The sequence below is a fragment of the Hevea brasiliensis genome, chromosome 10 (genome assembly GCF_030052815.1).
Source record: "Hevea brasiliensis isolate MT/VB/25A 57/8 chromosome 10, ASM3005281v1, whole genome shotgun sequence".
In the NCBI taxonomy this organism is placed as follows: Eukaryota; Viridiplantae; Streptophyta; class Magnoliopsida; order Malpighiales; family Euphorbiaceae; genus Hevea; species Hevea brasiliensis.
In genome coordinates this window covers 10,641,404-10,668,745 of record NC_079502.1, presented here as the reverse complement: position 1 = coordinate 10,668,745, position 27,342 = coordinate 10,641,404, and the positions used below count along the sequence as shown (strand labels likewise).

General features: G+C 36.0%; 1 protein-coding gene across 2 annotated transcripts in view; it reads left to right on the top strand.

Moving 5' to 3' along the window:
• The window catches only part of LOC110641513 (GBF-interacting protein 1-like), a 31,696-nt gene extending 4,644 nt beyond the window's left edge, over positions 1-27,052 (top strand). The window contains exons 7-11 of one of the 2 annotated variants that reach the window (XM_021793252.2): positions 20,752-21,148; positions 21,812-21,989; positions 22,417-22,578; positions 24,675-25,175; positions 26,128-27,052. In XM_021793252.2, coding sequence (XP_021648944.2) covers positions 20,752-21,148; positions 21,812-21,989; positions 22,417-22,578; positions 24,675-25,175; positions 26,128-26,424 — 1,535 coding nt within the window. In that variant the 3' untranslated portion in view covers positions 26,425-27,052. Of the gene's footprint in view, positions 1-20,751; positions 21,149-21,811; positions 22,110-22,416; positions 22,579-24,674; positions 25,176-26,127 lie in introns of both variants that reach the window. The other variant, XM_021793251.2, reaches the window with a different exon arrangement.
• Positions 27,053-27,342: the final 290 nt, after the last annotated feature.

The following is a 27,342-nucleotide window of genomic DNA, read 5'->3' as shown; positions in this document are numbered from 1 at the left end:
ACACCCATTCAAACTTTCCTTGTTCTAGCCCCTTAGAATTTTCTGTTCAGTGTTAAAAAAAAAAAAAAATTCAAAACACAAAAAAGTCTTTGAAGGAGTCCCAACGCCGCCACCTACCAATCACTAAGACTCATAACCATTCGGCCATCAAATCCAAACGCCACCACCACCCATCGATTAGTGAGCCATAGGCGACCCCGGAGCAACCATTTCAATCACCGGAAGTCACCCACAATTGAAGATCCATATGGGTTGCATTTCGATCTGAATCTCAACATGCCTTAATTCATTCAAATTCCGACACCTGGAACCTTCCTCGTCGGTCGAAATCTGCCAATCCACCAATTTTCGGTGTTGGAAAAACCCAACTGATGCTCAACGGAGAGAATCTTTCGGGTTGGGTCATCTAACCCTGCTTCTCCACCCATCTAAGCTCACTCCTCTACACTTGTGTACACAGGATCCTATTCTAGCAACTATGCCACATCATCGCTAGAATGCACTGCCATGTTTGCAAAATTCCAACAATTTCTTTCCTTGCCAATTTTGACATCCTGCATTTGATTTTGAAGTCCGTTCGAAACTCCTTAGAGCTGAATTTTGAGTTTTCTTCAAGTAAGGTATGTTTACTTAATTCAAATAACTTGAAAACTTACATTGCAAGACTAGAAGAGGAGATAAATTACTAAAAAAATGCTCTTGAAGAAATTAGTAATGACATCGGATTTCATAAGGGTTTCGATTATCATCTCTATGTCATTGGATAGATAATTATAGTCATAGACGTGATCGTGATAGGTGTTCTTTCTTACATGGTTAATATCGAGAATTATAGATTTTAGGATAAATTTCAACAACTATCCCTGAACTTATATAGTTATAACACTACTATCCTTTAACTTTAAAATGTAACATAAAATCTCCTAAATTTTTAAATTTTACACAATAAAATCCCTCTGACTTTCAATTACTGATTTTTCAGTTAGAAACTGATGTGAATAGCTCTCGCATGGCGCTTAGTCAACATTTCTCTCTCCTCTCTTATGCAAAGTGTAAAATTATTCTCTTTACGCATGAAAAATTATTCAGTCTATAGAGAGAAAAATGATTTAATTTACACATGGCTTGAGAGAGAAAAGAGAAATACTGACTAAGCTCCATACTGGAACTGTCCAGTTCAATGTCTAACTGAAAAACTGATAATTGGAAGTTAGAGGAACTTTACTGTTCAAAATTAGAAAGTTGATGGGGTTTTATGTTACATTTTTAAGTTGAGGGTCTGTAATGTTACAACTAAATAAGTTCAGGGACAGTTGTCAAAATTTATTAATAGATTTTACTTGATAAAGAAAGGAAATATGAAGATTTACAACAATTCTTACAAGTTAAAGAAAGAGAGTTTGAAGAATGTAGGAAAGAACTTGTGATTTCAAGTGTAAAAAAAATTGAATGCACAGCTTGATAAGTTCTCCAAAGTAAAGTTTTGTCACACCTTACCCCTCCATAGTATATCTAATGAATTACCGTACTTCGTCTACCGATAACTCATTAAACATGTTACAAGAGATTTTAAACCCTTTTCCTTTCAATTTAAAATGGTGGGTCATATTTCTTAATTATTAAAAATCCTTTAATTGGAATTCATATCAAAATTAAATTATTGATTTATCTAAAATCTCCGCAATTTTTATAAAAATTTCGACAGAATGCCGACTGTATTTTGAGAAAACGGTTCTTCAAAAACCTAAAAAGAAGACATTTTCAATATATTTTCCTCAATCATAATTTCATCAAGTCTTAACTCAACACAATTTTCAACACAGTTTCAAATTAATCTCAATGTTCACTAATTCTCAATTCAACACATTTTCAAATAACATAAATTTCATTTCATTAAAAAATATATACATACAAAAGTCATAATTTTACAGAAAAGAAAACGAAAGCAATAACATTACAACTTGACTGTACAACTACTCAACCAATTCAAAAGATACATATGAATAAAAATATTTACATCAAACTAAATTACAAGGGTATAATTAATATACCTGTACAAAATCTCTAACAATGCTCTCCTATCACCGTAGCAGTTCACTCTGTTGCTTTATCTTTTTCCTTATCTGCGACAACAAATAAAAGTTATCGCTGAGTAATTTTTACTCAGTGGCACACAACTAATATTCATTGGAAATCATTATGAAATAAAATAAAACAATTCATAGCAGATCAATATTTTCATACAAATGAAGCACGTCCAATTTATCAAATCACTAAAATCCTTATTTCAACATAGTTCACAAATTTCAAAGAAAAAGTGTTGCCAAGTAAACACAATCCAGACCATGACACAAAATTTCACGATCAATACCGTGTTGTACATCACGACAAAGCAAATTACCTCACTAACCATTATTAATGAGGAAAGGGCTAGCTAGCTAATGAGTACTCATATAGTTTTACTCCACTAACCGTTATTAATGGGAGACATAAGCAATTTTTAATTGCAAAACCCTAAATAGCCGTTACTACCGGGGATTTTCGAATAGGACTGTCATGCTAATTGTGGTTTAAAAACTAGTTCATAAAATTCCATTCAAATAATTGCATTTCAATTCGCTTAACACAAATCATTCAAGAATTTACCCTTATAGGGTTGGCAACACACAATTCATAAAGTTCAAAGAGAAAATCACAATTGCCACCAAAATATTCAAATTCACAATTCATTCAAAATAATTTTCAATATTAAAATTAATTGAATAAACTTGGCTGTGTACAAACCTCTAGTGAGTCGCCTCTTTGCCTTGACTCACGTTTCCCTTATCCTTCCCGGTATCTTTCTCTACTGAAACACATAATTTAAAGTGTTTCAATAATCGTCCAATCCATTTCAATAATTAAACTAACACTTAAATGTATGCATGCTAAATTCCTCTCATAATTTCTCCTAAAAGTTGAATTTTTTGTATGTGGTATGTTATGGTTACTATTTATTTGACCATTAAGTCAAAATATTGACTTTCTCTACTAAATAGGTATACTAATTCTAATTATCCTCACATACCATATTTTGGATCACATTTTTGTTAGTATGGATTGCCAAACTCAATTCAAGGTTTCCTAGGAGAAATTGTAAATTTTTAGTTTTGGGTCACTTACTTCTACTGTTCCATTGGACCTTCTACAGTGGAAATTTGGCTAACTTTCCTTCATCAAAGTTGTTCCTTATTGTATCTAGTTTAATTCCCTTTTTGAATCACTCAATTTGGAGTTTTGTAGCTCAAGTGATGGCCATTTAACCATAACTGGTCGGATTGACCAAAAGTCTAAAATTCTGGGTAAATTCTGGTTCTGGTAGGTTTGAGGACCTAACTTTGATTAGCAATTTGACAAGGTTATGGTCATAATTTGGGTTTGTATTCTTCATGAAAGTTGTTGTACCATGTCTAAGCTTTCTATTGCCATAAAAATTAGGTCATTTGGACCTTTCTACACCAAGTTATGACAGTACTGTTCATATGGTCAATTCTGTATAGTGGCAGTGTGTGAAATCCAGATTTAACCTAATTTTACACCCACTTATGGTTAGTTTTAGGGCAAGGTTTCTACCTGAAAATTGTAGTTTTGGGTCTTAATTTTCATCTCCAATTGACCTCACTGATATTGGAGCAACAAAATTGCAATTATGGCCATTTAAGTGGACCATGGTCTGGCTGTCCAGATTGAGGATTACACATTCACCATTTCATTTCAATTTCATGCATTTACTCACACTCCTAATGACACCAATTGACCTAACCAATTTAAACCTCAATTAGGTCAATTGGCAGCAATTTTAAAAACCCCCAAATTTTTCCCCAATTCTTCAATTGTCAAGAACCCTAATTTCTCATTTAACACAATTCACTAAATTAAAGTGTATATAATTCATTTACACTTTCAATCAAGCTTGCCTAGACCATTAATGTCATCAAAATCAATCAAATCCCCTTTTTTCCTAACATGGCCGAAATTCATGGGGCTTCCTAGGTGCATGAAATTTTTCAATTTTGAACTAATTTCTAAGTGTCTTACTTCATTTCTTCAATATACATAGCTTTAAATTAGAGAGAGAAGAACTTACTTGATATGAAGCTTTCCGAACTTCTTGCTTCTTCAATTTTTCCTTCTAAACTTCTTACCAAGGCTCAATTACTAGTTTTCCTCAAGAAAAGTAGGGAATTTAGGGTTGAAATTAGGGTTTAGAAAAGCGTATCATAAGCTTTCATGGTGGATTTGAGAGAAGAAGAAAGAGATGAGAGAGAGGGACATGGACGGCAACAATAGGGAAAGAAGACCACTTTTAGTTTTTAAGTTTTTAATTTGTGATTATTTATATTTATATTTATATTTATCCTAAATTTTCAAAATTTAAAGTTTTAAATTTATGAGGTCATGCTTACCTCACTTGAGTGATGTCATAAGGCATTTTATATTTGAATTTCTTTTCTTTTTCTTTTTCTTTCACTCACCTCTTCACTTTGAATCTATGTTTTATAATTTTAATTTCTTACATTTTAATGGATATTTAGGCCAAAAGTCACCTCTAAGGGTGAATTGACCAATTTGCCCCTTACCGGCCTGATCCGATTTTTCAATAACACTGTATTGCTTTCTGAACCCTGATCTAATTATTTGGCCTTGTTCTCCACTCTTTTCTGTGATTTGCACTTTTCCCCTAGCTTCGCAATAATTCCTAGGATTGCGGTGTCATAATGTCCTATACAAAACTAGGGTTGCAACTGTTTTCGCAGTCACTTCCTGGTACTGTCACCCATCGCTGTGATCTTGGCTCATTTAACCCTTTATGCCTTGTTTTTCTTATTTTCATTTTTCCTTCATATAATTTCTATTAATTTTTGTTTATGGCTTTTCTAGGTGACTTAAATATGGTTTTAAGCCTTTTGACTATTCGGACCGACTGTTCACCGGAACAGTGAAATATATAAAACTAATGAACATAGGGGTGTTATAATTCTCTCCCCCTTAAAAAAAATTTCATCTCGAAATTTTACCTGGTGTCAGTCTCTGAATAGTTATGGGTGCTGTCTCCTCATATCCTCCTCGCGTTCCCAAGTAGCTTCCTAGCCTGAATAATGGTTCCACAGCACTTTCACCAGTGGTATCTGCTTGTTTCTCAGCTGTTTCACCTCGTGTGCTAGAATTTTTATGGGTTCTTCCTCATATGAGAGGTCTGGATTTACCTCAATCTCTTCAACAGGTAGAACATGAGATGGGTCGGATCCATACCTCCTCAACATGGATACGTGAAAGACACAAATGTATCTTTTTCAACTTTGGAGGTAGTGCCAATCGGTATGCCAAAGGACGCACTCTTTCCAGAACTTCATACGGCCCAATGAGACGAGGACTCAGTTTCCCCTTTCTGTCAAATCTCATAATTTTCTTCTAAGGGGAAACCTTGAGGAATACCTTGTCACTCACTGCATATTCAATATCTCTCATTTTCAAATCGATGTAGGACTTCTGATTGTCTGATGCAGTCTTGAGCCTGTCTCTGATAAGTCTGATATTCTCCTCTGTCTGCCGAACAATTTCTGGGCCATTCAGTTTTCTTTTACCCACTTCGTCCCAACACAGAGGAGTTCTACACTTTCTATCATACAAGACTTCATATGGAGGCCATCCCAATACTTGATTGATAGCTGTTATTGTAAGCAAACTCAATCAGAGGCAAGTGTGTATCCCAACTACCTTCAAATTCAATCACACAAGCCCGTAGCATATCCTCTAATATTTGAATCACTCTCTCAGATTGGCCGTCTGTCTGTGGATGGAATGCCGTACTGAAGTTCAATCTAGTTCCTAGGGCTTTTTGCAAACTACCCTAGAATCTAGAAGTGAACCTTGGATCTCTGTCTGACACAATCGATACTGGCACCCCATGAAGTCTCACAATCTCATCGATATACAGTTTAGCCAATCTGTCCAGACTGTAGTCCATCTGTAGTTGCAAAAAGTGAGCAGACTTGGTCAATCTGTCCATGATAACCCATACTACATCATGATTCTTCTGTGTTCTTGAAAGTCACATCACAAAGTCCATTGTTATTCTTTCCCATTTCCACTCAGGTACTGGCAGTGGATGTAGCAAACTAGCTGGCACTTGATGCTCTGCCTTCACTTGCTGACAAGTTAGGCATTTAGATACGTACTCAGCTATGTCCTTCATCCCATTCTACCAATAATGTTCTTTTACCCTCTGTACATCTTAGTGCCACCAGGGTGCATAGCAAAAGGAGACACATGTGCTTCCTTCATAATGATTTGTCTCAATTCAATATTATTAGGAATGCACATTCTGCCCTGGTGTAGCAGTAGGCTATCATCATTTACAGAAAATTCAGGTTTCTTGCCATCCTGAGTTACCTCGATCAGTTTTTGATACTTCTCATCATTTTGTGCAGTTGTTTTTATCTAATCAATCAGCACTGGTTTCACTTGCCATGTAGCTCTCATCTGGCCCCATCATCTATCTCCAAACTAGCATGCAGTGCTTTTAGTTCATGCACTATAGACAAAAGAGAAACTCTTAGACTAGCAATAGTCTTGTGACTTAGGGTATCAACTACCACATTAGCTTTCCCTAGCTGAGAGTTTATCAAATAGTCGTAGTCTTTTATTAGCTCTAACTATCTCCTTTGTCTCAAATTCAACTCCTTCTGAGTACCCAAATACTTCAGGCTCTTGTGATCTATGTAGATGTAACACTTTCACAGATACTGTCTCCAGATCTTCAGAGCAAATACAATAGCTGCTAGCTCCAAGTCATGTGTAGGATAATCTCTCATGGGGTTTTAACTGGCTTGATGCATAAGCAATGACATTTCGATCTTACATCAATACACAGTCTAGCCCATTGTGAGAAGCATCACTGTAGACAGTGTATTCTTTATCCGGTGTAGGTAAAGTAAGGACTGGAGTTTCAGTCAAACATCTTTTCAATTCATCAAAACTCTTCTGACATTTATCCGTCCGCTGAAATTTCACATCTTTCCGAAGCAACTTGGTCAGTGGAGATGCCAACATAGAAAATCCCTTAACAAAACGGCAGTAGTATCCAGCTAAACCCAGAAAACTGCGAACTTCTGTAACATTCCTGGGTGGCTTCCAATTAAGGATAGCTTCAATCTTGCTGGGATCCACCTTAATGCCTTGAGCTGACACAATATGCCCCAAGAAAGAAATCTTTTTCAGTCAAAATTCACATTTTGATAATTTAGCATACTGCTGCTTCTCCCTTAAAGTCTGTAGCACAATTCTCAGGTGCCTATCATGCTCTTCTGCATTCCTCGAATATACCAAGATGTCATCAATAAACACAACTACAAATTGATCAAGGTAGGGCCTGAAGATAGTGTTCATCTGGTCCATGAATGCAGTCGGAGCATTAGTTAACCCGAATGGCATAACCAGGAACTCATAATGGCCATATCAAGTTCTAAAAGCAGTTTTTAGAATGCTCTGCTCTTGCACCCTCAATTGATAATATCCCAATCTGAAGTCAATTTTGGAGAACACAGCTGCACCCTTCAACTGATTAAACAAATCATCTATACGGGGCAACGAATATCAGTTCTTTATTATCACCTTCTTCAATTGCCTGTAGTCGATACACAGACGGAGAGTACCATCTTTCTTCTTAACAAACAACACTGGTGCTCCCCAAGGTGACACTAGGGCGGATGAAGCCCTTATCAAGCAATTCTTGCAACTGCATCTTCAACTCCTTCAACTCGGCAGGTGCCATTTTGTAAGGTGTAATAGAGATTGGGTCCACACCAGCATAACCTTTATTTCAAAATGCACTTCTCTTTCTGGAGGTAACCCTGACAATTCTTCAGGAAACACATCTGGAAAGTCGCATACTGTAGGAATATCCCTCACGGTGGGACTCTCTACCTGGGTGTTTATCACATGAGCCAAATATGCTTCACACCCCTTTCTGATAATTTTTTTAGCTAGTACAGCTGAAATGAGATTTGATGGCAATAACTGCCTCTCCCCATGTATAACCACATCACCATACTGAGGGAGACCAAAAGTGACTGTCTTCAGTCTATAGTCAATCATGGCATTATGCCTGGCTAACCAATCCATGCCTAAGATGATATCATAATCTCTAAAGCGCATTTCAATCAAGTCGGATAGGAATGTGTGTCCTTGGATCACCAAAGGACAATCCTTATACATTTTGTTGACCCTGACCTCCTGTCCTAGCGAACTAGTTACTGGCACCTCAAAATCTATTTTCACATAAGGGATAGCAAGATAACCAATGATGCTAGCACTAATATAAGAGTGGGTGGAACCAGGATCAAACAACACAAATACATCTTGATTAAAAATAGAAAATGTACCAGCAACTATATCAGAAGTTTCAGCCTCTTCTCACTACCTCATGGTGTATACCCTAACTGGTGCACCACTCTGCTTAGGCTGATTAACTGTGGCCTGCCTCTACCTCGGCCTCTGCTAACTGTCTGTGAACCTTTGGAGGCAGAACTCTGAACTGAACCTTCAACTGTAGTAGGTGGCTCAGATTTGCCGGCACTAGTGCAGTCCCTGACAAAATGTCCAGTCCCACCACAGTTATAACAGGCTCTGATGGCTTTATAACAAACCTCTCCGCGTAATCTTCCACAGGTTTCACAAGTACGGACTAGAGCTGTTCCTCTGGATGTTTGTTGGCTAGGTTGGGGTGGCCTCTGTCCTGAGGATCTACCTCTACCGGACTTGCGTGAGTTAGATCCTCCAAATTGCTTTATCTTTCCCGACCCACTATCAGGAGCTTGATCAGTAGTCTTTCCAGTTTTCTCTCTCTTTTAAACCCTTTTTAGGTGCCTCTTCCAATTCAATTCTTTCTAGTTCCAGTGCTTGAGATATCAGCTTAGAGAAGTTTTCATGTCTGAACCCCACTACTTGCATCCTCATATTGGGCTTCAAACCAGCCTCAAACCGCTTACATCGATCTTTGCTCGTGATAAGCAGGTTTCCAGCAAGATGACTAAAGCAGAAAAAATCTCTCTCATGCTCGGCCACAGATTTATTCCCTTGCTTCAAGCTCAAAAATTCTTGCAATTTCATGTCAACATAGGTATCAGGGACCCATTTCTGTCTAAATTCCCTCAGAAAATCTGATCAGGTCAGAACAAGGGGCTCCACTAGACTATGTGGGATAGTCTTCCACCACTCATATGCATCCCCTTGCAACAGAGAGACCGAGTATTCAAACTTGAGTTCTTCTGTGCAATGTAGTTTCTTGAATACCCGTTCCATTCTTTCAATCCACTGCTCTGCCTCTAGTGGATCCACAGTACTCTTGAATTCAGTAGCCCTAAATTTCATCAATTTATTATATTGTCTGGCTGGAGGCTGTGGTTGCATTGCTAGTGCTTGGGTTGGCACACTTCTAGCCATTTGTTGAAACAGTGCAGCCATCTGCTGGGCAAACTGAGTAGGAAATTGCGGCATAGGTGGAGCTGGAGTGGCTGACCCACTAACATTCTGGAGAACTGGGGCTTCCTCCTGTGCCTCTGCCTCAACAGATTGCTTAACTGAGCGATCCCCTTCTTCCATTTCAGTTTAAAGAGTTATCTACTCCTTGATAACAAACACGAGGAGGATTATCTCCATTAGTTCGTATTCATGATGTAAATGCATTATATGTATCAATAAACGACATTAAGCAGTTGTACTAATCAAGAAAATAATTCAAATTCAAAAGTCAAAACTCATTCAAAACGTTGCTCTGATACTACTAAAACATGTCACACCTTACCCCTCCATATGGCATAACATGATCCCATAGTGTATATGATGAATTATCGTACTTCGTCTACTGATAACTCATTAAACATACTACAAGGAATTTTAAACCCTTTTCCTTTCAATTTAAAATGGTGGGTCATATTTCTTAATTGTTAAAAATCCTTTAATTGGAATTTATATCAAAATTAAATTATTGATTTATCTAAAAATGTCCGCAATTTTTGTAAAAATTTCGGTAGAGTGTCGGCTGTATTTTGAGAAAACAGTTCTTCAAAAACCTGAAAAGAAGGCATTTTCAATATATTTTCCTCAACCATAATTTCATCAAGTCTCAGTTCAACACAATTTTTAACACAGTTTCAAATTAATCTCAATGTTCACCAATTCTCAATTCAATACATTTTCAAATAACATAAATTTCATTTCATTCAAAAATATATGCATACAAAAGTCTATAATTTTACAGAAAAGAAAACGAAAGCAATAATATTACAACTTGACTCTACAACTGCTCAACCAATTCAAAAGATACATATGAATAAAAATATTTACATCAAACTAAATTACAAGGGTATAAATAATATACCCGTACAAAATCTCCAAGAATGCTCCCCTATTACTGTAGCAAATAATATACCTTTTATTTTATCTGCGACAGCAAATAAAAGCTATCGCTGAGTAATTTTTACTCAGTAGTACACAACTAATATTCATTGTAAATCATTATGAAATAAAATAAAACAATTCATAACAGATCAATATTTTCATACAAATGAAGCACGTCCAATTTATCAAATTACTAAAATCTTTATTTCAACATAGTTCACAAATTTCAAAGAAAAAGTGCTGCCAAGTACACACAGTCCAGACCATGACATGAAATTTCACGACTAATGCCGTATTGTACACCACGATAAAGCAAATTACCTCACTAACCATTATTAATGAGGGAAGGGGTAGCTAGCTAATGAGTACTCACATAGTCTTACCCCACTAACCGTTATTAATGAGAGACATAATCAATTTTTAATTGTCAAACCCCAAATAGCCGTTATTACCGTGGATTTCCGAATGGGACTGTCATGCTAACTGTGGTTTAAAAACTAATTCATAAAATTCCATTCAAATAATTGCATTTCAATTCGCTTAACACAAATCATTCAAGAATTTACCCTTATAGGGTTGGCAACACACAATTCATAAAGTTTAAAGAGAAAATCACAATTGCCATCAAAACATTCAAATTCACAATTCATTCAAAATAATTTTCAATATTAAAATTAATTGAATAAACTTAGTTGTGTACAAACCTCTAGTGAGTCGCCTCTTTGCCTTGACTCACGTTTCCCGTATCATTCTCAGTGTCTTTCTCTACTGAAACACACAATTTAAAGCGTTTGAATTATCATCCAATCCATTTCCATAATTAAACTAACACTTAAATGTATGCATGCTAAATTCCTCTCATAATTTCTCCTAAAAGTTTAATTCTTTGTATGTGTTATGTTATGGTTACTATTCATTTGACTATTAAGTCAAAATATTAACTTTTTCCTACTAAATAGGTATACTAATTTTAATTATCCCCACATACCACATTTTGGATCACATTTTTGTTGGTATGGATTGCCAAACTCAACTCAAGGTTTCCTAGGAGAAATTGCAAATTTTCAGTTTTGGGTCACTTACTTCTACTGTTCCATTGGACCCTCTACAGTGGGAATTTGGCTAACTTTCCTTCATCAAAGTTGTTCCTTATTGTGTCTAGTTTAATTCTCTTTTTGAATCACTCCATTTGGAGTTTTGTAGTTCAAGATATGGCCATTTAACCATAACTGGTCGGATTGACCAGAAGTCCAGAATTCTGGGTAAATTCTGGTTCTGGCAGGTTTGAGGAATTAACTTTGGTTAGCAATTTGACTAGGTTATGGTCAGAATTTGGGTTTGTATTCTTCATGAAAGTTGTTGTACTATGTCTAAGCTTTCCATTGCCACCAAAATTAAGTCATTTGGACATTTCTACACCAAGTTATGACAGTATTGTTCATATGGTCAATTCTGTATAGTGGTAGTGTGTGAAATCCAGATTTAACCTAATTTTACACTCACTTATTGTCAGTTTTAGGGCAAGGTTTCTACATGAAAATTGTAGCTTTGGGTCTTAATTTTCATCTCCAATTGACCTCACATCAATTGGAGCAACAGAATTGCAATTATGGCCATTTAAGTGGACCATGGTCAGGCTGTTCAGATTGAGGATTACACATTCACCATTTCATTTCAATTTCATGCATTCACTCACACTCTAAACGACACCAATTGACCAATTTAAACCTTAATTAGGTCAATTGGCAGCAATTTTAAAAACCCCAAAATTTTTTCCCAATTTCTTACTTTACACAATTCACTAAATTAAAGTGTATAGAATTCATTTACACTTTCAATCAAGCTTGCCTACACCATTAATGTCATCAAAATCAATCAAATCCCCTTTTTCCCTAACATGGCCAAAATTCATGGGGTTTCCTAGGTGCATGAAATTTTTCAATTTTGAACTAATTTCTAAGTGTCTTACTTCATTTCTTCAATATACATAGCTTTAAATTAGAGAGAGAAGAACTTACTTGATGTGAAGCTTTCCTAACTTCTTGCTTCTTCAATTTTTCCTCCAATTCTTTCTTCTAAACTTCTTACCAAGGCTCAATTACTAGTTTTCCTCAAGAAAATTAAAGAATTTAGGGTTGAAATTAGGGTTTAGAAAAGCTTATCATAAGCTTTCATGGTGGATTTGAGAGAAGAAGAAAGAGATGAGAGAGAGGGACATGGACGGCAACAATAGGGAAAGAAGACCACTTTTAATTTTTAAGTTTTTAATTTGTGATTATCCATATTTATATTTATCTTAAATTTTCAAAATTTAAAGTTTTAAATTTATGAGGTCATGCTTACCTCACTTGAGTGATGTCATAAGGCATTTTATATTTGAATTTTTTTTCATTTTCATTTTCTTTCACTCACCTCTTCACTTTGAATCTATGTTTCATAATTTTAATTTCTTACATTTTAATAGACATTTAGGCCAAAAGTCACCTCTAAGGGTGAATTGACCAATTTGCCCCTTATCGGCCTGATCCGATTTTTCAATAACACTGTTTTGCTTCTTGAACCCTGATCTAATTATTTGACCTTTTTCCCCACTCTTTTTTGCGGTTTTCAATGTTCTCCTAGCTTCGCAATAATTTTTAGGACTACGGTATCACAATGTCCCATACGAAACTAGGGTTGCAACTGATCTCACAGTCACTTTCCGGTACAGTCACCCATTGCTGTGACATTGATTCATTTAATCCTTTATGCCTTGTTTTTCTTATTTCCATTTTTCCTTCATATAATTTCTATTAATTTTTGTTTATGACTTTTTTAGGTGACTTGAATATTGTTCTAAGCCTCTTGACTATCTGGACCGACAATGGTCACTGGAATAGTGAAATGTATAGAACCAATAAAAATAGGGGTGTTACAAGTTTAATAAGTTATCAAAAGTTGAGTTTAATGCATTATCAATAGCTTTGCAAGGACTTTAAGAATAAATTCAAATTATAAATCAAGGAAAAATGCTTGACGTTGAAGATGAACAAAAAGAAGAATTTGAGGAGCAGCTTGTAGATGAGGAACGAAAAGAGCAACCTAGAGAAACTAAGCTTGAAGAGTATGAGATTGAAGAATCTGAAAATTTGATTCTTGAACTTACATGTTGAAAAGCTTATTCCAGAGCAAGAAGTTGATAAAACTGCACATGCAAGGCTTGAGGAAGATATATTGGGGAATGAAGAAGATTCAATGGAGACATCAGTGAAAATTGAAAATCCTGTTAAGGACATTTCAACTATTGTTCTTGAAGAGAATATATTCTGTGTATTTTCTCGAATGAGATACAAGGTATTTATATACAAGGAACCCTATAATTAAGTATTCTAATTGAGAAGAGATCCCAATAATTATGGCAACTAATTAATAAAGAATATAATGTACATAATTATAGGATTGACTTTCTATAATACTCCCCCTGAAGTTGGAGTATAGATATTAATCATGCCCAATTTGTTACAAATGTAGTCAACCCGAGCCCTGTTCAAAGCTTTTGTGAAGATATCCCCTAATTGCTCCCCGGTTTTGACATGCCCTGTTGAGATGATTTTCTGTTGAATCTTTTCTCGAAGGAAATGATAATCAATTTCAATATGCTTAGTACGCTCATGAAACACTGGATTTGAGGCGATATGAAGAGTGGCTTGATTGTCACACTATAGTTTGGCAGGAGATGAGGTCTTAAGACCCACTTCTTCCAATAAATGATGTGTCCACATAACTTCACACACAACTTGGGCCATAGCTCGATATTTTGATTCAGCACTCGAATGAGAAACTACAGTCTGTTTCTTACTTCTCCAAGATACTAAGTTTCCCCCAACAAAAATACAATATCCTGTAATGGATCTTCTATCAATCTTTGAACCTGCCCAATCTGCATCTGAAAAGCACTCAATATGTAAGTGCCCATGATTGTTATATAAGAGACCACGACCTGGAGCACCCTTCAAGCAACATAAAATTTGCTCCAAATCTTTCCAATGGGTAACAGTAGGAGAGGACATAAATTGACTTACAATACTAACTGAATATGCAATATCTGGACGAGTTACTGTGAGATAATTAAGTTTACCAACCAATCTTCTATACATCTCAGGGTCCTCAAATAGTTCACCATCTCCTGCTGTGAGCTGAAGATTGGGAGTCATTGGTGCACTACATGGTTTGGCACCTAATTTACTTGTTTCCGCCGATAAATTAAGGACATACTTCCTCTGAGATAAGAAGATGCCTTTCTTACACCTTGAAACTTCAATTCCTAAAAAATATTTCAATAAACCCAAATCTTTTGTTTGAAACTGAGTTTGAAGGAATGACTTGAGTGAAGAAATGTCTGCATAGTCATTTCCAGTAATGACAATATCATCAACATACACTATAAGTAGGATTAGTCCAGCTTTAGAATGTCTAAAAAACACCAAATGATTAGACTTGCTCTTTTGCATACCAAACTACTGTACTACCTCACTGAACCTGCCAAACTAAGCTCGAGGACTCTGTTTCAGGCCATAAAGGGATTTTCGAAGTCTACAAATTTTGCCTAACTCCCCCTGAGCAATAAATCCTGATGGTTGCTCCATATAAACTTCCTCCTGGAGATCACCACGAAGGAAAGCATTTTTGATATCCAACTGATATGTAAAGGCCAATCATACATAGCTGCCAAGGAAAAAAATAAGCGAACAGAAGCTAGTTTAGCAACAGGTGAAGAAGTGTCAAAGTAGTCAGTCCCATAAGTCTGAGCATATCCTTTAGCTACGAGGCAAGCCTTGAGACGAGCCACAGTACCATTGGGGTTCATTTTCATTGTAAAAACCCATTTACATCCAATAGCTTTCTTATTTGGAGGCAGATGCATCAATTCCCAAGTACCATTAGTATCTAAAGCCACCATTGCCTCTTCCACTGAGGCACGCCAGCCAGAATGGGACAATGCTTCAGCAACAGTTTTAGGAATGGAAATAGTGTATAGAGAACTAACAAAACAACGAGATGAAGGAGACAATTGATCATAACATACAAAGGAAGAGATAGGATAAGTACATTGACGCTTACCTTTGCGAAGAGCAATGGGAAGATGTAAGTCAGACTGAGGAGCAGTGGATGAAACTGGATGTTCTGGCAAAGAAGCCGGTGGAGGATCTGAGTCAAGAGTTTCCAATCTCCTGGAATAAACATGAATAATAGGTAGGCGATGAGGTCGAGCAGGTGCTGGTGTAGGAGGATTCTGAGGACTTGGCTGAGGACTTGACACTGGATGGACAAAATAGACTAAAAGATCATCTTCCTCTCCCTGATTCTTATAACTAGGAGAGGGAGGAAAGAATGGAGTAGATTCAAAAAAAGTAACATCAACAGACGCAATATAACGATTAAGGGTTGGAGAAAAACATTTGTACCCTTTTTTGAAGTCGAGAATAGCAAAGGAAGAGACACTTAAGAGACTTGGGATCCAGTTTAGTAACCTGTGGACGATCATCTCTTACAAAACTAGTATTACCAAAGATACGAGGTTCAACAGGAAACAAAGATTTAGAAAGAAACAAAATGGTATAAGGAATGTCATCATTAAGCACAGATGATAGCATACGATTGATTAATCAGGAAACAAGCTGTAGAAACTGCATCATCCCAAAATTGTTTAGGGACCTTCATTTGAAAAAGGAGTGCCCGTGCTACCTCAAGAAGATGTCTATTTTTTTCTTTCAGCAACCCCATTCTGGGATGGAGTATCAACACAAGATGTTTGATGAAGAATGCCCTTTTGTGACATATAGGCTTGAAAATTGCCAGAAATATATTCCTTAGCATTATCACTTCTCAATATACGCACAGAAGTATTAAATTGAGTTTGAATCTTAGCACAAAAGGCACAAAAAATAGAAAATAATTCTGAACGATTCTTCATTAAAAACAACCAAGTAACACAGGAATAATCATCAACAAATGTAACAAAATACTTGAAATCAATTTTAGAAGTAATAAAACAAGGACCCCAAATATCAAAATGAACTAACTCAAAAGGGGACGAAGCCTTTTTATTGACTCTAGGTGTAGAAGGTAAACAATGGTGCTTAGCAAACTGACATGACTCACACTCAAAGACGGACAAAGATTGAAATTGAGGACATAATTTCTTCAAGGTAGCCAAGGAGGGATGGCCCAAACGACAATGAATTTCAAGCGGAGTTAAGGTGTTGGAGCAAGTAAGAAATCGCGGTACATATTTATTCAGGATGTAGAGACCATCGGACTCATATCCTCTACCAATAATCTGCTACGTCGTAAGATATTAAAACAAACAATACTCAACTCAACTCAACTCAACTCAACTAAGCCTTTATCCCAAAAATTTGGGGTCGGCTATATGGATTCGCTTTTTCCACTCTGAACGATTTTGGGTTAAATCCTCAGAAATGTGTAATGCTTCTAAGTCATGCTGTACTACTCTCCTCCAAGTCAATTTAGGTCTACCCCTTTTTTTCTTTCTATCCTCTAGCCTAATGTGCTCTACTTGTCTAACTGGAGCCTCCGTATGTCTACGCTTCACATGACCAAACCACCTCAATCTCCCTTCTCTCAACTTATCTTCAATTGGCACCACTCCTACCTTTTCTCTAATACTTTCATTACGGACTTTATCTAGTCTAGAAAGAAAAAAGGAAAAAAGGAAAAAAAGGAAAAAAGGAAACCGAAGAAAAAAGGAAAATACTTTCATTAGGAAAAAAGGAAACCGAACAATTTAAGGCACGAGTAAGTTTGCTAACTGAAAGCAAATTAAATGAAAATTTAGGTAGACATAAAACAGATGATAAAGAAATAGATAATATTGGGTTTGCAGTACTAGAACCCATGACACAAGAAGTAGAACTATCAGCTAAAGTAATTGTAGAGGAGGTAGGATGAGACTGAAAAGATGATAGAAGACTAGAATTATCTGTCATATGGTCTGTAGCACCAGAATTAATGATCCATTTGGATGAGGAAGATACAAGGCATGTAGTGGATTTACCTGACTCAGCGATAGCAGTTACAGGAGAATTAGAGGCTTTTAGAGATGCTTGATATTGGGAAAATTGTGCATATTCCTCTGCAGATATTAAGACAGTTTTCTCATATGAGGGTGCAACTGTAGACTCATCTATTACCATGTTTGCCATCTGAGACCGCTGATTCTTCCTATGAAGCTTTAGACAATTGTGTTTTGTATGACCAGGCTCATGACAATTATAACAAATAACTCCTTTTGAGTCCAGATTAGAATTGGTTTCCCCATTACGCTGATTACTTTTATTGCTTGAATTTCCTCCTTTATTTCTCTGTTGTCCATTCATATTTCGACTAACAAGAGCACCACTAGTAGTTTGTGGAAGTTGGGTACTTTCTGTGCAAAGGACATGTGTGAATGTATCATGTAGAGAGGAAATTTCAGAACTAGATAGGATTTGAGATTTAGCAGTCTCATATTCTGAAGGAAGACCTGCAAGAAAACTCATAACAGCCATCTGCTCTCGTTGAGCCTGCTGGACTTTCACATCAGGGTCAAAAGGCAACAAGACATTAAGTTCTTCATATACTCTCTTAAATTCTATAAAATAAGCCGTGAGAGACTTATTCTGCTTCTCAGCACAATAGAATGCTTTGCACACATCATAAATGCGAGAAATATTTCCTTTACCAGAAAATAGAAAATCTAAGTAATCCATCAATTCCTTAACAAATTCACAGTGATTAATTAAACTAATTACGTCACTATGAATCGAATTCCGAAATTGCAAAAACAACCGAGCATCTTCCCTAAGCCAAGCTTTCTTTGTATCATTAGTGGGTGGATCTTTAGTCAGATGATCATCCTTGTCAATACTTCGTAAATAGACCCTGACGGTCTTACTCCACTCCAGGTAATTTGAACCATTAAGTTTGTGTTCCGTGATTTTAGTCATCATTGGAATCACATCAGAAATAATAGCCTTATTGTCCGCCACTAGATGAAATTAACAAAATTCTAACACAGATTAATAACCAACTCTGTCCCAATCTTCAAACAAACTTAATAAAACTTAGAAACAAAAGAATTCCGTGAAAACAGAACCTGAAATTGCTCTACATTGAATTGCCCAAAGGAGAGAAATATTTGAGATCCAAAAGAAATGCCCCAAACTGAACAATGAACCACAGAACTAGAATCACATAGTCGAGGCGACCCTGGGACAAGAGGCGTGACTGTTGGGCGTCACCGGAGGAGGGCACACACGCGTTCACGCGCCAATTCGTGGAATAGGGATCAGAACTTAAGAATGCTGCGTGAAGTCTACGCGCTTCAAGTCCGGTCACCGGACTTCCAAGGGTGGCCGATTGGCGCCTAGGCCTTCTCCTGAGATAGGTGGTGAGACATTGTGATAACTCTATTGAGTTCTCCTAAAAGACAGCACTTGTCGGAGAAGAACCAGAAAAAAAATATATATATTTCAAACAAAAAAAAAATTTCAGGCTAGGGAACTTAGGCTTTGATCCCATGAAAAGAATATTTTCTGTGTATTTTCTTGAATGAGATACAAGGTATTTATATACAAAGAATCTTATAATTAAGTATTCTAATTGGGAAGAGATCCCAATAATTATGCTAACTAATTAATAAAGAATATTATGTACATAATTATAGGATTGATTTTCTATGACTATTCTAATTGATTTTATTTGTCTAGCATTTTCCAAGAATACAAAAGAGAGTGCAAACTTCTTCAAGTCAATCTTGTTGCTACCATACATGAAGATCGTATTGTTTGTTCTCCTCATTTGGTTTGTGATCCTTCAACACTTCAAGACTCGAGGACAAGTTTTCTCCAAATAGGGGAGAAAAATGCAGAATAGGAAGTTTATAATTTTATTTAGGAATTTTAATTATTATAAAATTAGAAAATTTAAAGAGTCTTTATTATTTAAGAATTTTATTATTATTAGGTCTATTATTTTCTAGTTTATCTTATTTAGTATTCCTAATTATAGTTGATTAGGATTTCTATTTCTAAATTGATTAGGGTCGTAATTTCTATCATAGTTATTAAAGGCCCCCCTCAGGCTCCAGGCTCACCAAGCTCCAGTCCTAATGCCTCTACGGGAGAAAGGCGAGCAACATTCACTAGGTCCTCGCCTTATGCGCTTAGCCGTGTGCCTTGTTCCAGGCGCAAGGCTAGAAAGGCGCGCCTTTTTATTTTTATATTCGGCAAGTACTTCCATTGACAAAAAACACTACTACCCAACTCGAAATTTGTCGATCTAGAAATTTTCAAAATTAGTATTGTTGATGATAACTAGTTACCAAAATCTCATCAAATTAACATACTCAGGATTACAAACCTCTCATATTTTCATTTTCAACACTACCACTCATTATCTTTTTCAAAAAAAAAATTAATACTCCTTTATTTCTTAAAGGTTAGGAAAATGATAAAGATATTGATTTTGAAAATGAATATTAAGAGGATGAAGGTGTAGAAAAAGATGATGAAGATATAGTTACTTTATAATTTCTTAACTTTAGTTATGAAAGATTAAAAGACTATTAAAGTTTTAATAATTTAGTACTTGAATGCTTATTTGTTATTATTATTTTTAGTTTTATGTTATTTGAAGTTTGATGGAATATTCATATTTATTTTACTTTTTTTTTTTTTTTTTTGTGCCTCTTCTTGCTCAGGTGTGTGCCTTAACCTTGAGCCTAGGCTCCAGGACCCCTTAGTGCCTTAGTGCGCCTTGAGCCTTTAATAACTATGATTTCTATAAATAGAGCAAATTATATATTATTCAATAGTTTTAGACTATGATTATTATTGAGATTAATAAAATTGTTGAGAATTAGTTCTCTTTTACGAGGATTTATTCTTGTTTTGTTCTTTATTCTTGTTATTGTTCTACATCAGTTTTATTCTAAGTTGTAATTGAGCTAGGAATTTTCTATGGTTAATAGATTTGGTACATAATTTAGGTTCCATTCGCGTTGTGGACAATGATTTGTCAGTATGAAACGATAACTTATTTTCTGTTGTTTGGTTGCAGTAATGAAAATCTGTTAGAAATTATTTTCTGGCTTTTGGATTACATTAGAAATTTTTTGTCTTTCAATAAACAAGATTTTGAAAATGTATGGCCTTATGAGGAATTCATATTTTTCTGTTTATTATTGAATATAGAGAAAATTACACAAAAAAGGATGAGTTTTAGAAAAGTGGTTGTGTAAATAATTGACGATCCCACTGTCTTCAACAGTTGGTTCTACTAAGGAGTGGAAACCAAAGCCAGCAAACCCTAGTGTGCTTCAGGGTTCTGGAACTGGACCAACCGGTTCATCAGATGTGCCTAATATTCCAGTTGAACCCAGTATCCGATCACAGCCTCTATCAAATGTCCTTGATTCAGAAGAAACTACCTCTAAACTGCAGAAGAAGCTAGAGGAGTTGCATCTTCCACAGCGTCAACATGTTATTATTCCAAACCATATTCATGTCCCTGAATCTGAAAGAACAAAATTGAGTTTTGGAAGTTTTGATGCGAGTTTTGGAGTAATGGCAAGCTTTGTTAATGGTCCAGAGAGTGATAAAAGTTCTACACCTGTGTCCGAAACTTCTCAGGGTATGGAAGAAGCTGTGGAGGAACAGGCTGTGAGGTATGTACGATGAGTGCTGTTAGTTAGGTTTAAATGTAATGTTGAGTTGTCTGCCAGAGTCATTTCCATTATCCTTTTTGTTTTGGTTTCTTTATCAAATGTAAGAAATAATTTATTGCTGATCATCCTACTTTGTCATCATATATATAGTCCCCAATTGCGACAAGTTAACAACATGTCCATTGTCCATTTCCACTAGTTGCCCTTTCTTTTTTCTTGGGCTTAAAATGAAGATTAGGGATAAATAAGTAATTTAAATTGCTAATACTTAATGAGTTTATTAAATACCCATACATTTCAATAATAAGGGAGAGAATGTATGGGTATATAATAAACTCAATGATTATTAGTTTTTTAAATTATATTTATCCCTAACCTTCGTTTTAATTAATACAAAAAGAGAGGACAATTAGAGGAGAGAGAGAGAGAGAGAGAGAGAGAGAGAGAGAGAGATGTAATAATAACCTAGTAGGTAACAAATTGTATAAATAATAAACATACTGATGTATCTAAGTGGGGCTTTGAATTTGATTGTTTACTTGGCCTTTAGTGATGGTTTTAGTAATCCTATGGATCAATGGATAGTTTGTTTGCAGGGCTAAGTTTTTCTGTACATGAGTATGCTGCATACTTATTTGAGCTGTAACATTTTTTTGGATTCAGCAATCAAGATGCATTACCGACTGCTGAGGAGGGAGCTTATCCTGATCATCCAGAGTCACCTTCACATGCACCTGAAAATTTAACTGGTGATGGTGACGTCTCATCCAGTGCAATGCCTGAGTATAATGAGTCCAAGCCAGAAACTGCATTGCTTTCTCGGGGCCAGCAATACTCTGTGGTACACACTTCTCCAAGCTACAGTTTTGGTTTTGTTCCTCCAATGCTGAGTAGTCAGATTGCACCATTTGAAAACTCTGAATCTCAAGAACGTGATGTTTCTCGTCTTCCTAGCTTTGTAGTGAGTCTTTCCAATCAAAACTATGTTCCTTGTGTTATCTATCAATTCAGTTGTATCATGTTACATTCAGTTTTTTTTTTTATAAACAAAATATTAATGTGTGGTGAGCAATAGATGTAACACTTTACTTATCATGTATAATTATAGTGCTAAAATATTTATTTTGTGATCCCAAACATTTATGTTATAATAACATGATCACTGTTATATAGAAAATTTTAGGGTAATTTCTTGCAATATTTTTGCAATTTCTGTTGTTGAACTTAAAACTGATTACTTGTGTTTATTTGATTGTTTCTCTGTATAGGTTCAACAACCATTTGATCCTGCAAGTTATTATGCCCAATTTTACCGTTCGAGCGCTGATAGTGATGGTCGTGTTTCTCCCTTTCCATCAGCTGCAGTTGCTGCTAAATACAATGGGAATGTTGCATTGTTGCCTCCACATACTTCTCAGTCTCCCCAAGAGGTTTCAATGGATAAGCTTTCTCTTTAGTTATTCAATTTATCAAAATGCAAGATCTTTTTGTTGATGAACTTCTTCATCCTACGCAGTTATTTGTCAAAGATAGCATTTCTTTATTGATCAGCATTTAATGTTTCCTCAGGCATAGTTTTCATGTTTCATGATAACTATACCTATCAGCATTTTGTTCAGTGATTTTTGCAATGCAAACATTAGGCAGCCACTGGGATTGTTAACAATCTCCCAGGCTTAATACAAATAACATGCAACTACCGTAGCTATTTTACCATCTGTTCATAGCTGTCTCATTGGGATTTGCTTTTAAACGCTTATTCTGGACATATATTAGATTTCAGCATTTGGTCTGGCTCTATTTATAGTCTGCATTCTACATTTCATCGTATTCTGTATTTTTTCGAGAATTTTTTTGATGAAAAGTTAGCAGTTAGTGGCAAAGGTAGGTTTATCATCATTAGGAGTCTTCTTACATGATAATACACCTTTATAAGTTATTCAGGGCTTTCAATGTATAGTTTTTACATTTGGTGAGTTTAGCTTATGGCATGACAATCTTAAACGCTATGCTTTTATTTGATTAACATGCATCTCAACAAAAGAATGGCCTAGAGTAGTTGATTTGTCCTCGTTGCAACTGCAAACATGAACCACATTTGAATCATCTTTATCGGGTACACTGTTTTATTCTTGGCATTATGTCTAAAGGCATGTTGCTGTTCTAGTGATTCTTTGCTGTCAGATAATACTATTGAGATTTTGGAAAGACCTGAAAAAGGTTCCTAGAAGCAGATTTATTCAAAGGCAATGACCCATCTTGTTGCTTAGTGCTCTCCTAGTTCTATCTAATGCTGTAGCTGGCAAGTTGGTCACAAACTTCCAACCTTCTTAGCATTTTAAATGTAATTTATTTGATAAAAGGAATATTGCAATACAATCATTGCCATTGGGCTAGTAGCTCAGTATCAGTGATCAATGTTTACCTAGTGTACAAATTTCTGATGTACCTAAAAAGGGAATCCTGACATATGGCAAAATATACATTTTTGTCATCATATTTCCAAATTGACTCATACGGTCTCTTACTTTTTAAATTCTTTGCACTTTAGTCTTTCTGTTAAAATATTATATGCCTTAGTCCTTAAGTTTGAGTGAAATGAAATGAAGCGGCTTTTTGGTTCCTAAAAATTTGAACTAATGTGTACAATATTATGAATTAAATAGTTGTTTCATTAAAAGCATAGGACTGAAGTGTGTTATGTTTCATGGAAGTGTAAGAAATTTAAAAAGTTAAGGACCATATAACTTAATTTGAGAAAAAGCGAAGAGCCAAATTTCACACCAAAAAACTAGCTGTGATCTTTACAGCATTAGTCAACACAACTGTGGTGTTTCCTTATAAAGATTAATGCTGACTCAAACACATGAATGGTTAACGTTCTACAAATCTGATATTACATAGTTGATGTAGAACAAGAAGAATAAAGGCAAACAAATTCCCAAGAAAAGAGAAATAAATTTTCTAGAGAAACAAATTCTTGATAGAATAACATCATAATAAAAGTTCTAAATATGTAGAGAAACTAAACCTTATTTATAGAGTTTTGTAACCCTAATTATATTGGGATTAAGAACCCTAATTCCAACCCTAACTAGGAATTACAAATCAAATAAAACTACCAAATAAAATGAACTACTTCCTATATTTTTTCCTAAAATAAGTAGTCTTAATATCTCTAGGATTGCCTAAATCAGTAGTACTCATTCTATGTTTCCTAGTCATGGTCGTTTTGTATTATCTTTTTGTTAGTCTAGAGGACGATATAGTTCACAATTTCCTTGTAATTTTCCTGGATCATGCATTCATTGTAAAAAAGAATATAAGTTAGTTTTATTGGCTACTACTGTTCTGGACACTTCATTGTGCCAAGACATGTTTATTTTTCAAAATATTTCAACTTCTTTCTTCTTCTTCTTCTTCTTCTTCTTCTTCTTCTTTTTCGGGAGTTTTTTTTTTTAACAAAATATTTTGTATTGTCTATATAAGTTTCTAAATTATAATTCCTATACTTGTCTATTTGCAGGGTGGAAATTCATTAGTTCTGTCAACAGCAGGTCCAACTCCACAGGTGACTCAAGCTGCTGGGCTTATGCAAAGTTCCATAGCTGTGACTCAACAACCACTCCCTGTCTTCCGTCCACCAACAGGGTTGCACATGCCCCATTATCCCCCAAACTACATCCCTTACGGTCATTACTTTTCCCCATTCTATGTTCCACCTCCAGGCATTCACCAATTTTTAGGTAATGGTGCATTTCCCCAGCAACCTCAAGCTGGAAGCATATATCCTGCGCCACCAGCTGCAGCTGCCATGGGGGTCAAATATTCACTTCCACAATATAAACCAGGAACTAATACAGGAAATTCAACTCATATTGGAATGGCAAGTGGCTATGGGCCATATGGCTCCTCTCAAGCTGGTTATAGTCCCAGTTCTGCGGGAACAGGAGGAAACTCTACCACAAATGAAGATCTTGGTGCATCCCAGTTCAAAGAAAGTAATGTTTACATCACTGGGCAGCAGGTTGTATTCTAATGGTTCTGTGTGTATTTCATCATAGTTAATTGGTCTTGTAGTGGAAAATGCCTGTTCAGATGGTTCAATTTTAAATTGGAATGTCAAGGCAATAATAAGGATTATTTCTTGTATTTTTTTGTTCTTAAAATTTTATTAGTTTTATTTTCCCACTATTTATATTGTTTCTATGGGTTTCCTTTCATAAAAGAATGTTACAGTGTCCTTGATGTATTTAGTTTCCTTCTGTTCAAAAACATTTTGTGTTTCACACTCTCTGGGTTTATTTTGGTGAATTACAAAATAGATGGATAACTTTTAAGGTGGTAATATATGATCAGGGCGGTGGAAGTAGAGGGCGTTGTGGTGTCATGTTAATTGCGATATTTTGTGTCATTGGTGGATATTGATTGCCTTGAAATCGGTGGTGTTGTGAAATAATGAGATGACTGGTTTTGTAATTGGAATTGTGGTTACAATTTTGGTTTCGTATTGTTGCCAGTGGCATTGGTGATGGGGCAGTGGTGGCAGATGTGATTGTGATGATCTAGCTGCTGTGGCTGCTGTGGTAGTTACTCATTTTTGGTTGCTGTAGTATAGTGATTTTGATAATTAATTTCCTGTCATGTGGCATGATGGTATATCACATTGGTGCTATGAATAAGCTTTTCTTGATCAATGAAATGCTTCTGTATGATTGCTGTAGAGATTTAGATATGTTTTTTAATCTGTTCTTTGTAACTACTTCAATACCCACTTATTGCTTGTTCAGCTCATCAGTTAGTCAGATGGCTGAATTAATATATTTGTCAGTGCATGGTTAGTGCTGTATGAATACTTGAGGTGCTAGAATGTGTGCTGGGTTGTTGAACCAGGATTCTGTAATGATTAGCTCATACAATCTCCTCTGTTCTTTCACTGCTACAAATACATTTGTTGTTGATGATGGTTTATTTTGCAGAGTGAGGGTTCAGCCGTGTGGATTGCTGCTCCTGGACGAGATATATCTAGCTTGCCAGCAAGTTCCTTCTACAGCCTTCCTCCTCAAGGTCAGCATGTGACTTTTACCCCAGCACAGGCGGGTCATGGAACCTTTACTAGTATCTATCAGCCCGCACAAGCAGTGACGGCAGCAGCTGTTCACCCACTTCTTCAACAGTCTCAAGCCATGGCTGGAGCTGTTGATATGGTGGGACCTGCAGCCAGTGTATACCAGCAGCCTCAGCATCAACAGATCAACTGGCCTAGTAACTACTGATGGATGGATATGATATATCCTTTTGTACACCAAGAAAACAAGTCCAATCTTAGGATAAATTTTGGGAACTCCAACAAGTTTGGATAGAGGGGAACAGAAAGAAGATACAACATTGGCTGGAGTGAGAGTGCAAATCTAGAAGAGGATTCTGGAGATCTTCTACTTGTTTTGGGTTGAAGGCCTAAGAAGTGCATTCATCTGTATCAGATATTGACCATTTTAAGTTAGTCGAGGTAGGTATGTGCAGTTCTCTCTTTCTTGTTGCTGCCATGTGGGGTGTTACATTTTCTGCATTTCGTAGTCTCAAGCATTCTACTTTTCTTTATAAGAAAGTCTTTGAACTTAGGTTTTCTATTGTTGAGTGGTGAGAACCTTTTTTCCAATTCTTTTTGACTTTTGAGGTTTTCTAGGGTTCTGGAAGGTAAGATATAGGTCGGTGGCGAATTTTTGCAATTCCTTTTTATTGTCTTTCCGCTACCTGTAAAGTGAATTTTGATAGCAAGAAAAGGGATTTTCCTAACTGTTGTAATTGGTATAAGCAAAAGTGAACCTTTCAATTGTTTATCCTGACTGATATTATCATAAATGCTTGGTAAAGAATGTGATTCTGGGAAAAGTTCACTGGGAATATTGTATTTTATTTTTTGAACATTTTTAAAGTTTGGAAGTTTCTGTAAATTCATGCTTGATCCCGATCGAAGGTTGGCGTTAATCATTTCTAGTTGATGCTTGGAGGAAATGGCATGTGCCCATTTCTTAGGTGTTCATTTTTGCAATTAAGTTGCAACTCACTGAAAGGTGGTGATGCACACTAATAACCTGCGCGCTAGGAGCGTTGGCCCTCACCGGAGGGAGTGACTATAAAATCCTCCTCCTGTTCTTTGGGTTAAGGGTGGTTTCTGGCTGGAAGCCATGCCT